At 43.9% G+C, this 13,064-nt stretch overlaps 1 protein-coding gene across 2 annotated transcripts in view; it reads right to left on the bottom strand.

Annotated features, from left to right (window-relative positions):
• Nfx1 (nuclear transcription factor, X-box binding 1) overlaps positions 1–13,064 on the bottom strand; it is a 63,473-nt gene that overhangs the window by 16,957 nt on the left and 33,452 nt on the right. For both annotated transcript variants that reach the window (XM_051157766.1, XM_051157769.1), the window contains exons 11-14: positions 11,869–11,899; positions 7,329–7,408; positions 5,347–5,455; positions 4,722–4,841 (exon numbers count right to left, since the gene is read on the bottom strand). In XM_051157766.1, the coding sequence (XP_051013723.1) occupies positions 4,722–4,841; positions 5,347–5,455; positions 7,329–7,408; positions 11,869–11,899 (340 nt within the window). The remainder of the gene's footprint in view (positions 1–4,721; positions 4,842–5,346; positions 5,456–7,328; positions 7,409–11,868; positions 11,900–13,064) is intronic.

The raw sequence follows: 13,064 nt of genomic DNA, 5'->3' as shown, positions 1-13,064 counted from the left end.
TTCTGCATTCGACTGTTAGCTTTATTTTATTTCTCTTTAATTTTGTTTTTCCAGACAGGGTCTCTCTGTGTGGCCTTGATGTCCTGGACTCACTTTGTAGATAGACCAGGTTGGCCTTGAACTCAGAGATCTGCCTGCCTCTGACCTGAGTGTTAGGATTCCAGGAGTGTGTCATCGCTAGCTTTGTTTTTAAAAATAATTTATGTATTTATTTATTTTATGTGCACTGGTGTTTTGCTTGCATGTATGTCTGTGTGAGGTTACAGGCTCTTGTGAGCTGCCATGTGGGTGTTGGGAATTGAACCCTGGTCCTTTGGAAGAGCAATCAGTGCTCTTAACCACTGAGCCACCTCTCTAGCCCCAACTGTTAGCTTTATTTTACACCGCAACTGCTAACTGATGTCCAGACATCTGTCATTTAGTCTGTGTAAAATGCTTCTACTGTGGGTTGCACAGATGGCTCAACATTTAAAAGCATTCACCGCTCTTCCAAAGGATGCAGGTTCAATTCTTAGCACTCATACAGTAAGTAGCTCACAACCATTTGTCAGTTCAGTTCCAGGGAATCGGATGCCATCTTCTGGTCTCCACAGTCACCAGGCACACAGGTGGTGCACAGGCATACATGTAGGCAAAATATCCATTCATACAAAAATAAACTGTTTTTAATTATTTAAAATGCTTTTACTGATTTGTGCTCTACCCGGAGCTCCACCCCCGCCACCCCCCAGGTCTTTAGCAGTCCAACACAAGGCTGGCCACCTTGTTAGCTGGCCCATCTACATGTATAGCTACCAATCTCTAGCTCTCAGAAACATGAGACCCTCATAATGGGAGATTTTTTTTTCATCCTCTCAAGTTCCCTCTGCCTGACAGCACGCTGGATATTCAAAAGACACTCGAGAAAATGAACACAAATGCTGAACAAAAGCAGGATTTGGACACTGGCTGCAACTTCTGCAAGCTGGTGGAAAAGAAGGGCTGGGTGGGGACTGGCCTGCACACTTCATGCCAGCATGACTGCCAAACCATGGTGGGAAGACCATGCAGGGTTTCCCAAAAAGAGTTTTTTACTTCAAGACACATTTGCTTAGTTCTGTTTTATTATATTAAAAAAAAATTCTGAAAGTGCAGCTGGCACACGCCTGTAATCCCGGCACTCAGAGAGGCAGAAGCAGGTGGATCTCTGTGAGTTCGAGGCCAGCTTATTCTACAAAGTGAGTCCAGGACAGCCAAGGCTACACAGAGAAATCCTGTCTCAAAAAAAAAAAAAAAAAAAAAAAAAAATCCAAAAAACTCAACAAAAACACAAAACAAAATGGAGAACCAGTCATCGAACTTCAAATCACAAGGCTAGACACAGGGTAGGTGTGGGTGTCACGGGCCAGCTCAGCTGGGGACAGGCCCCTGGGAATGGGAGTTCTTGGAGTGTCGGTGTACATGAGAAAAGGCATTGACAAACAGACACAAAACTCAAGACCAAGTTTGTCTCTGAGTGCCACTACCTGGAGTCTTTTGAAATATTCCATTTCTTTGTAGGCCATGGTATAACTTATTAACTAATGATTAATTTCTAGTCATGTCTCTTTTAATAAGTGGAAGAGAAGCAGAACTCCTCTGGACCTGGACAGTCCCTGGCTGCAGTCAGGAGTCAGCGTCTCCTAGCGACCGTGGTTACGCCTGAGAAGTCCTACTTTGGGAGTGAAACGCAGTTAAGAATAAAGCATAGGGAACAGCTTCCAGCAATGAGAGAATTGAAACTGCAGGTTTTCTCCTGGCAGAAACATCAACCCCAGTCCAGGAGACTCTCCCCTTTCCCGGGGTCTTAGCCGCAGGCCCATGTAGTGGGGTGACATATGGGATCTGGTGCCTTCAGCTGCTATTTCACAGGGGCTGAGAAATGAAACAATGTCCCTGTTGCGTACCAGTTTCCTCTGAGACGGAAACACTGCACTCTGCAGGGAAGCTCCTTAAGCTACAAGTAAATCAACTCAAAATAGCTTCAGGAAGTCCCTGAAACCAACCAGTCTCTAGGTTGGTCCCTCTCTCCCTCCCAGAGTAAACAATAAAGACACCAGAGAGTCACTCTCACACAAGACAAGCTGCAAAGACCCTCTGACAAGACCAGCTGCCTGCAGGAGGCTTGGACTAAGGGAGGCCCCGATAAAGCACTCTTTATAACGTTGAGCTGCCTGCAGTCTGTCAGTGTGCTCCAGGTTCCCAGCTTTTGTGAGCTGTCACCTGTGCTGGGCAGCTATGCTAATCCAGCTGTTACTTAGTTATTTTGGGTCCTTTAACAAACCCTCACCAGCATTCCTGTAAATAACACCAATAAAATTCACTGGTTCACCAAGGTGGATTTTTGTAGTGTCTGTACGTTGGTGTGTTGTGGGCTCTCTATCTGGGGGAGTAGATGTCTCCTCAGGAAAAGTCTGTCACACAGCAGCATCTAATATGATCATAGACAACAGCTAGCAACACTTTCTAGACAGAGAAAATATGATGTGGGTTTTGGCCTGGTATCTGTAGCAGTTTATCAGAGAAATACTGAAAACAACTTAAATATTCAGCAACATAAAATGGACTAGAAAAATGGTGGCCTATCCAGCAACACCGTGGTTCTCAACCTGTGGGTTGCAACCCTTTGGGCAGTGGTGGCGGTGTCAAATGACCCTTTCACAGGGGTAGCCTAAGAGCGTTCGTTGCAGCGGCAAAATTAGGAGTTCGGAAGTAGCAATGAGAACAATGTGGTGGTTGGGGTCACCGCACATGAGAAGCTGGATTAAGGGCTGCAGCTTTAGGAAGCTGGGAACCACTGATGTAGCAGGTCACTCCACTGTTACCTGAACATCAGCGTTAGGGAGAAGGAGAGATGGCTCCGCAGCTAAGAGTAGAGGGCTCCAGTTTGACGCCACACATCTATATGCTTACAACCGTGTGTAACTCCAGCTCCAGAGGACCCAAAGCCCTCTTCTTTAGTGGACACTGCATGTAACGGTCAGACAGACAGACAAACAGGCAACACCCATACACATAAAAATAAAATACAAAAAATTTATACCGGGGGAAAGATGAAGATGCTTGTCACCAAATCTAACACCCTGAGCTCTGTCCTATCCTTAGGGCCTACAAGGTAGACAGAGAGAACTGACTCCTCCTCCTCTTCTTTTTTTTTTTTTTTTTCCTGAGATAGGGTTTCACCTGGCTGACCTAGAACTAGCTCTGTAGACCAGGCTGGTCTCAAACTCACAGAGGTCCACCTGCCTCTGCCTCTCTGCTGGGATTAAAGGTATGCGCCACCACCACCTAGCTCCAAAGCTGACTCTTGTTGGTTGTCTCTGATTCAGTGTACCAGCGTGTATTCACAAATAAAATTTATTTATTTTTTAAAGATTTATTTATTATTTATACAGTATTCTGCGTGCATGTGTGCCTGTATGCCAGAAGAGGGCACCAGATCTCATAGATGGTTGTGAGAATTGAACTCAGGACCTTAACAGTGTTCTTAACCTCTGAGCCATCTCTCCAGCCCCCAGAAATAAAATGTAACCTAATTACATAATTTAGAAAATATAAATTGGTATTATATTGTTGAGATATGGTGCTGTATGCTTGTAGCCTCAACACTCAGGACGCTGAGGCCAAAGGATCAAGAATTTGGGACCAGCCAGATAAGATATGGCTGGAGGTCAGGCTGGCTACAAAGTAAGACTGTCTCAACTCCTGAGAAAACACCCCAACAAATTACACTGTAAAAAAGTAAAGATAATAGCAAAACCAACAACTTTAAAATCATTGCACTCAGTAGAACCTCACTTTTAGTCTAAGAAAAAAGGCAAACATACATATAATACACACACACATACATACATGCACATAGAAAATTATTTCTTAAAATGCATCATAACGGAAAGCTGGAGAAATAGCTCAGTGGACTAGAGTTCAGTTCTCAGGGCTCTAATAGGCAGCTCACAACCACCTGGAACCCTAGGGGATCTGACACTGACTTCTGTCCTCTGCGTTTATGTATGTACCCACACACATACACATAATTAAAAATAAATTGTTTAAAAAGTGCCATAATAGATGACTGAATATCAATCTTTTGGCTTACTTTTTTTTATATAATTACTTAATAAACATATTGCTTTCCTAACAAAACCAACTTCAAGAATTTTTTATAATATTTACTTATTTGCTGTGTATGTATGTGTGTACGAATGTGTGTGTGTAAGAGTATGTGTGCCGTGTAAGTGTGTGTTTGTGTGTGGGTGTGCATGTGTGCATATGCGTGTAAGAATACATATGGCATGGCATGGCTTTCTCTTTCCACCATAAGGGACCAGGGAATGAAACTCAGGTCATCAGACTTAGGAGTAAGCACAGTTACCTGCTGAGCTGGCTCACTGGCTTTAACTAAGTGATTTTTAGTTCTGTAAAAACAACATTCAGTTCTGAAATATGCATCAAAAGTAGAGGCAACAAAGAAAGGAGTCTTTGAAAGTCAACAAACTAGGGTCTCTTCCAAACCGTTGGATGTGCTTAACAGCTACGGGACAAAGAAACAGGAGGTGAGCATGCTATGAGTCCTGCTGTGGCTTAGATCCTAGACACATCTTCACAGAACAGAGGAGCACGGACAGCTAACCAGCAGCGGCATTCCAATTCTAAACGACAGGGTGTGAGTAGGCCATGAGGTGTGGGCACATGAAGTGACTCACCTGGATGGTCACAGTCATGGATCCTGGCACAGGTCTGGGTACACTCAGGAGGCCTAGTCCCACAGGGAACTGGTGGGTAGATCACAGAGGCACCACAGTGGCAGGTTAACTCATCAAAACCTGAGAAAATAGATTAAACAAAACAAGCCTTCATAGTTTGTACATAGATATAACAATATGCACAGATATATATTTATTTAATTGGTCCCTGCGCTTTCATTATAGGAATGCACTTCTGTGTTCGGTTAAGAATAACTAAGCCTCGCATGGTGGTGCACGCCTGTGAGCCCAGCACTTGGGGAGGCAGAGCCAGGTGGATCTCTGTGAGTGTGAGACCAGGCTGGCCTCCCAGAGTGCTGGGATTAAGAGTGCGCGAATCCTTGTCAATCTAAGCAAACCAATTGTTCAAAAAGTTTCTAGGAAACTTTAGTTTTGTTTTTGAGATGGGGGTATGTCTATGTAGCTCCGGCTACATGTAGTCCGGGAACTCACTGTGTCAGTTTGAGGTTACCTGGTCTACACAGTGAGTGACAGAGATTTGCCTGCCTCTACCACCAAGTGCTGGAAACAAAGAACGCGCCCCTAGGCTGGCTCCAGAAACTAAGTGCACCGTGAAGGTACTCACTGGCTTGCCAGCAGGTCTGACAGTTCCCTCGATGACAAGGTTCTTCACAGCGATGAAGGCCACAGCGGAGTTTCCTCCCACAAATCAAAGGACACTTGTGCTCCTTGTCCTAAGAGGAGAGATAGATATTTGTTCAGGATATTTTCTCCATTTTACAAATGAGCATTTCCTGTAGGGGACACGGCGGATGAGCCTCACTATCACAGCTCTGCTTTTGTCTCAATTTTCTCAAAATTAGAGGAAGTCTTTAGGCTTCCAAACTCTGCTTATCAACCTTGGTATAAAACACGACACTGTCATTCTTCACCTTAACAAGACAAAATGTTTTTTCAGTGTGTGTGTGTGTGTGTGTGTGTGTGTGTGTGTGTGTGTGTGTGCGCGCGCGCGCGCGCGCGCGCGTGCCAGAAGAGAACCTCAGGTGTCCTCCTCAGGACACTTTCTGCCTGCTTTGAGATAGGAGTTCATTAATTAGGCTAGAATGGTTGGCCTGCAAACTCCAGGAATTCTCCTTCTTGGTCTCCCCAGCACTGGGGTTCAAGCATGCCCCACTGTGCCCAGCATTTGTAATGTGTGCTGGGGTCCAAACTCAGGCTCTCATGCTTGTGAGGCACTTTAATAGCTTAACTATCTCCCTAGCATCAAAATATAAAGAACAGTATTGTGTCAGGTGCTGAGGTACATGCCTTTAATACCAGCAGTTGGGAGGCAGAAGCAGAGGTAGGTAGATCTCTGTGAGTTAAAGGCCAGCCTAGTCTATTTGTCTACATAGTAAGTTCTAGGCTAGCTAGTGCTACATAGTGAGACCATCTCAAAACCTGACCAAAGAAACAAAACAAACAAAAAGAACAACATTGCAGTTTGCATGCATATATACTTATATGCACATATATATTTGTACTACCTTGTTATTACTATTATCCTGTCTTGTTTGTCTACACATATTCATATACATATGCATACATGTTGCCTTATTCATGTATATTGTACAGTATGCACTCATCCATCTATCCATCCATCCATGCATCCATCCACCCATCCATGTATCCATCCATCCATGCATCCATCCATGCATCCATCCATCCATCCATCCATCCATGTATCCATCCATGTATCCATCCATCCATGCATCCATCCATCTATGCACATATAGATAACACAATAACGGTGTGAGGTAATGGTCCTACAATTAATTCTACAGAAATAAGTATTTTAAATAAACAAAACTTGTGCCTTTAAAAAACCCATAGTCAGTTAGGCACGGCAACTTCACGGCAGTAATCTCAGCACTATGAAGGCAGCAGCAGGAGAATGGGCCCTAAGTTCAAGACTAGCCTGTTCTACAGGGCAAATTCTGGACCCATTAGGGCAATATATGGAGAACCTGTACTTACAAAGCAAACAAACAAACCCTAGCATATTCATTTTGGCCTCTGATCTGCCGAATGAATGCATGAAATGCAAAGCTCAAATTGCTAAGCCCATGCCAGTGTTGGGGCAACAAAGTCACTCTCCCAAGGGACCAATCCTATCTAAAGTTGTTTTGGAAGCTGGAGCGATGGCTCCATAGTTAAGAATATTTACTGCTTTGCAGAGGACACAAGTTTGGTTCCCGGAGCACATGTCAAGTGGCCTAAACTGCCTGTAATTCCAGTTCCAAGGGAATCTGGCGCCTCTAATTCTGCACTCACATACATAGGCCAACGCAGACACACACCTACAAGACTAAAGAAACAAAACGAAATCTTAAAAAGAAAAATGAAGTTGTCTTAGGACTGGGGTCAGAGGCCTTCTCTATAGGCTCTTTCTTCTCTGGGCTGCTGGGCACCCCTAAGAGGCCGTGTGTGCTGAATGCTCAGAGACTAGGAGACTAGACTCTGTTTAGCCCCCTCCTGCTGATTTCTAAACCTGGGTTGAATTCCAGAGGGCTGAGGCTTCCAGCTGACTGGAATCAGATAACAACAACAAATGCCAAGTCCACTTACCACACAGCAGATCTCATTACATTTATGCCGTCCACACAATCGTTTCTTGTTACATCGCTTGTCGCACATAAATGTAGCATCTGTTATAGCCAATTAAAGAAAAAAACAAACATGCAAAAGATGTTAATATTCACTCAACACATATTTGATTGACTATATGCTGAAGAAAAACAAATGTAATAATGTAAATAAATTACTGATTAAGTCAGGCGTAGTGGCACACGCATTTAATCCCAGTACTTGGGAGGTAGAGGCAGGTGGATCCCTGTGAGTTGGAGGCCAGCCTGGTCTACAATGCAAGTCCAGGACGGCCAAGGCTACACAGAGAAACTCTTGTCTCAAAAAAACCATAAAAAAACAAAAACAAAAAACAAACAAAAAAATTACTGATTAAAACTGCTTTTAAAATCTTATTTTCACCCATCAAAACAGAAAACCCAAAGCTGATTAATACATGTTATGGATAAGAGTGTAGAGAAAAGGTACACTCATTCTTTGCAGACGGAGTACACTGTATCCAATAAAAATCCAAGTGGGCTCTAGAGACGCCTTAGATAACTCTAGTAATGCTACAGCACTTTCCTAGTGTGTATGAGGCCCTGGGCTCAATCCCTATTTAAAAAAAAAAAATGAAAGAGAAGAAGGAAGAGATGAGAAGGGGAGGCAGAGGCTGAGAAGGCTGAGGGCAGGGCACCTATGGTGCACACAAAAGGTAAAGAACCATATATCGGACTCAACTTATGGACTCAAAAAAATCTTCTGTGTATGAAATTGAAGGATACCATCAAAAAATGGCAATAACTCACAAAACAAACATATTTGCAAATTAAATACCTCATAAGCATCTAAGATCCAAATACATATTACAAATTGAGAACAGAAAGACCAGCAACCCAATTTTTAAAAAAATATCAATAACTTAAGAGATCTTTTCCCCCAAAAGACACACAGATGGCCATAGAAACACAGTATGGTGTAATAACATCATTAAGGAAATTAAAGTCAAAACCCCATTCACACCCAGTTGTGACAGTTTGAGGACTTTTGGTCACTGTGCAGCCAAGGTCAGGCTGGAACTTGCATAAGCCAGCGGTGGTGGTGCATGTCTGTCATCCCAGGACTCAGAAGGTATAGGCAGGAGGATTAGAAGTTCAAAGTTATCCTTAGGTACATAGTGAATTCTAGACCAGCCCTGGATATGTGAGAACCTGTCTCAAAAAAAAAAAAAAAACAGTATTTGGGTGTTGGGGCTTATACCTACGATCACAACACTGAAGAGGCTAAGACAGGACCAGCACACATTTAAAACCAGCATGAGGTACAAATGGTGAGCTATAGGCCAGCGTGGGCTACAGAGCGAGACCTTGTCTCAAAAATAAATGAAATAAAAAACACTTAAAAGTTATTGAAACATAACCAGGCACAGTGGCGCACGCCTGTAATCCCAGCACCCGGGAGGCAGAGGCAGGCGAGTTTGAGGCCAGGATGGTCTACAAAGTGAGTCCAGGACAGCCAAGGCTACACAGAGAGACCCTTCCTCAAAAAAACCAACTCCCTTCCCTGAAAAGTAATTGAAACAAAAGCTTGTTTAGTGCATGCTTATAACCTCAGCATTCGGGAGCTGGTTGTGAGGATCAGAAATTCAAGAGCACCCTTGACTATACGTGAGTTAGAGGCCAGCTTGGGTGTAGAAACCCTTTCTCAAAAAAGAAGAAACCAAAATCATGTGTAGGTTTTGTAACAGCATATTCACAGCAGTCAAAAAATAGAAATCACCTAAGTAGCTATCAGCTAACAAATAGATAAAGAAAATGCAGTATATTGACAAAATGAAGTTATTATTCAGCCGTAAAAATGACAACCTTCAAAAAAAAAAAAAGAAATAAACCATCAAGATTATACATTGCATAACAATTCATATATAATAATCCATAAAATCCATAGAGATGGAAGGTTGGTGGTGGCATATGGGGAAGGCTGGAAGAAGAAAGAACGCTTAAGAAGTATGGGGCCACCAGGGCTACACACGGAGAAGCCCTGTCTCGAAAAACCAGAAAGTGTAGGGATAAAGAAATAAAGAAGACATTTTTGGTGTGACAGGTGCCAATATGGTAATATGGCAAGTGAACTGAATTTCACTGACCTGTGAGCTCTCGAGTGGCTAATTCTGCACTGTGAATCTGACCGTTTACCCTCAGAAGCATCCTCATCAACACTGCTCTCCTGAACAGAACGTCTACTTTGTGCTACTGTCATCTAAAACTTCTCCAAAATGAGTTTTAGGGTGACTAAGACAAGACCCTCTGATGGCTTTCAGGACAGACACTGTCAGGTGTAGAGTGGGAGATCAGGGCACGGCTAAGGCAGACCCTACAGGCAGTCCTGCAAGCACCAAGGGGTCAGGCATCAGAGCACAGAAATAAACCCAGCCTTACCTGTACCTACTTCTTCTTCTTTTTAATCAGTGACCTCTACTGAGTACTGCTGTCAGCCAGAGGGCTTCTTTATTATTTTTTTAATTATTACTTATTATGTATACAGTGTTTCACCTGAACACCAGAAGAGGGCACCAGATCTCAGTATAGGTGATTGTGAGCTACCATGTGGTTGCTGGGACTTGAACTCAAGACCTTTGGAAGAGCAGACAGTGCTCTTAACCTCTGAGCCATTTCTCCGGCCCCTTCTTCTTCTTTTGGAAACAGGGTTTCTCTGTGTAGACCTGGCTGTCCTGGACTTGCTTTGTAGACCAGGCTGGCCTTGAACTCACAGTGACCCACCTGCCTCTGCCTCCCAAGTGCTGGGATTACACAGGGCCTGGCTACAACTTCTTATTGTTAGATTTGCAAACATACTGCCAGATATGGTCGTGTGAGCCTATAATCCCAGCAACCAGGCCAGGCCTTGTCTAAAACAAATTTTCAAAGCAATAAATAAACAAACAAATAAATATAAATGAAATTTTGTAGTGAACATCCAAATATACCTAACTGCTATTCTCTATCATTAACATAACTATTTTCCCCATTTATCTTTTCTACTTGCCTTTTATTTCATCTAAAAATTGTTTTTGTTTTAAATTTTATTTTATGTGTATGTGCCCAAGGAGAGGCCAGAAGAGCGCATGAGTTCCCCTGGAACTGGAGTGACAGATGGCCCTAAGCTCCTCTGGGGGTGTTGGGAACCATGCAGGTCCTCTAGAAGAGCAACCAGTTCTCTTAACCTCTGAGCCGCCTCTCCAGCCCCTTGCTTTGTATTTCTTTTTAAAGAGATGTGTGCATGTGTGTGGGAGTGTGAACATGTGTACAGGTGCATGAGATGTGCTCTGCAATTCTGCCGACTCTTTTGTGGTCTCCCTTTGAATGTGGGCCCCATCTTCCCAAGCTGGGCTTGGAGCCAGCAGCATGTAGCTGCTGGAGCTGCACGTACACAGTGTAGACGATGCCTGGAGATTACCTCACCTCTGGCTCTCAAGACGGCACAGCGAGCACTCTTAGACTGGCTTCTCTCTAGAGAGTCCCCTTTAAGATATTAATTTTGTGTTCGAAAACAAATGTGCAGTGAAGGTCAGAGGATGACTTTTGGGAGCTGGTTCTCTCTCTTCACCTGGCAGGTATTTTGTTGTTTCTGTAGCTTTAAGACACTCTCCAGAGCCAGGTGTGGTGGCACAGGCCTATAACCCCAGCACTCAGGGAGGCAGAGGCAGGTGGATCTCTGAGCTCGAGGCTAGCCTGGTCTACAAAGTGAGTCCAGGACAGCCAGGGTACACAGGGAAACCCTGTTTCAAAAAACTAAAACAAACAACAACAAAACATGCTCCAGACCAGCTGCCCGTGAGTGTCTAAGTAGTTCTCCTGTCCCTGCTCCCCACCTTGCAGTGCAATGCTAGGACAGACCATACCGGCTTCTGTGGGCTCTAGGGCTGGATTCCGGTCATCAGACTTGTGTAGCTTTTGCCAGCTGAGGCAGCTCAGCCTTATTTTTATCTCAAAATTGCTGACTATATAGGGGTGTACTGCAGGTGGGCCTGAAATCGCTATGCCAGCCAGGCTTCAAATTCTCAATTGTCTTGCCTCCACTTCTAGCATGCTGGGACTTGAGGCATGTACTACTACACCTGGCTTAAATCTATTTTTAAAATGTATTTCAGCCGGGCGTGGTGGCGCACGCCTTTAATCCCAGCACTCGGGAGGCAGAGGCAGGCGGATCGCTGTGAGTTCGAGGCCAGCCTGGTCTACAAAGTGAGTCCAGGATGGCCAAGGCTACACAGAGAAACCCTGTCTCGAAAAACCAAAAAAAAAAAGTATTTCAAATTAAACTGTAGACATACTGTACTTAAAAATTTTTTTAAAAAGAAATCTACTAACTCGAATTCAATGTATGATTTTTCTCCTTTTACCTTAATTTATAAATGTAATAAAAGTTATAAATGTAATGGATATATCTTAAATGTTTCTTCACTGAACTTTGACAAACTCACAACAATTTAATGAATACACAGGACATTATCTTCATTCCAGAAAATTCCCCATTACAGTCATACCTTCACTTTTAAGACTGGTACATGGAAGCTCCTACAGAAGAAAAAAGAAACAGCCGCTACTTTAGGAGTAATGAAAATGAGGAGAACACAGAATACAGCATGGTTACCCACCCACCCCGCAGGAGCCAGCCCAGTTACGTCAGCGCACTTCACTCACAACCGCCCCAGATTTCCCCATGTTCCATGCAATACAACTCCAACACTCTTTATGGTCTGGTCTTGAAACTCAGAGCAGATTAGGAATTATAAAGTCTGAAAAGAAACAGGTGGCTAAAGGTAAAAGCAGACGTAAGAATGGTAAATTGAAGATGAGCATGCAGGTACACGCCTGTAATCCCAGCAGCTAAGAGGCAGGGTCAGGGCAATGACTTCACGGAAAGCCAAGCAACACAGTGAGACAATATCTCAAAAAATTACTTTTGGCAAATCGAAAATAGGCAATAATCTGCTGTCATTTAACATAAGGGCAAACACTTAGTGCCCCTAAAAACAGCACAGCCAAAATGTAGTAGGCCTTTGGCCTTTTAAACTTTCAAAGGTTTACCACATGCCATTTGCTGAGCCATGATAATGTGGAACATGAGTGGTAACTGTGCCAGATGGGAAACAGCATGAGTGAGAGACAGCGAGCAGAGACAGGACTGCTGGGGAGAGACGGGGAGCAGAGACGGGACTGCTGGGGAGAGACGGAGAGACAGGACTGCTGGGGAGAGACGGGGAGCAGAGACGGGACTGCTGGGGAGAGACGGGGAGCAGAGCCAGGACTGTTAGGGAAGACAAGCAAAGGGCATTGTTTGTAGCTTTCGTTCACAAAAGTCACTAAGAACACCTGAAAGCATCACAAAATTGGCGATTATTAAATCACAACAGCTCACAGCCCTGTTCTCTTTTTGGGTCTGGAACGTGAACTCTGGCCTCACGTGCGAAGCCCATGCTGCATCGTGAGCCACACCCCCAGCTCCCTCTCAACCCCTGATCCGACACTGAGGAAGTAAAAGGAGATGCCTCGGAAGATAACACAATTTCTGTCACAGGTTATATTGTGTTTTATTTTTTCTCTTATTCTGAAGCTTAGTTTCAAATAACTTGGGAATCAGTTGTTGCTCAGACCTTGGCTACTTTAAGAAAAACAATCAATCAGGGCTGGAGAGATGGCTCAGTGGTTAAGAGCACTGGCTGCACCTTCAAAGGACCCA

This window comes from Acomys russatus, chromosome 2, assembly GCF_903995435.1.
Source record: "Acomys russatus chromosome 2, mAcoRus1.1, whole genome shotgun sequence".
NCBI lineage: Eukaryota > Metazoa > Chordata > Mammalia > Rodentia > Muridae > Acomys > Acomys russatus.
Note: the sequence above shows the minus strand (reverse complement) of the source record. Positions and strands in the feature narration are given on the sequence as shown.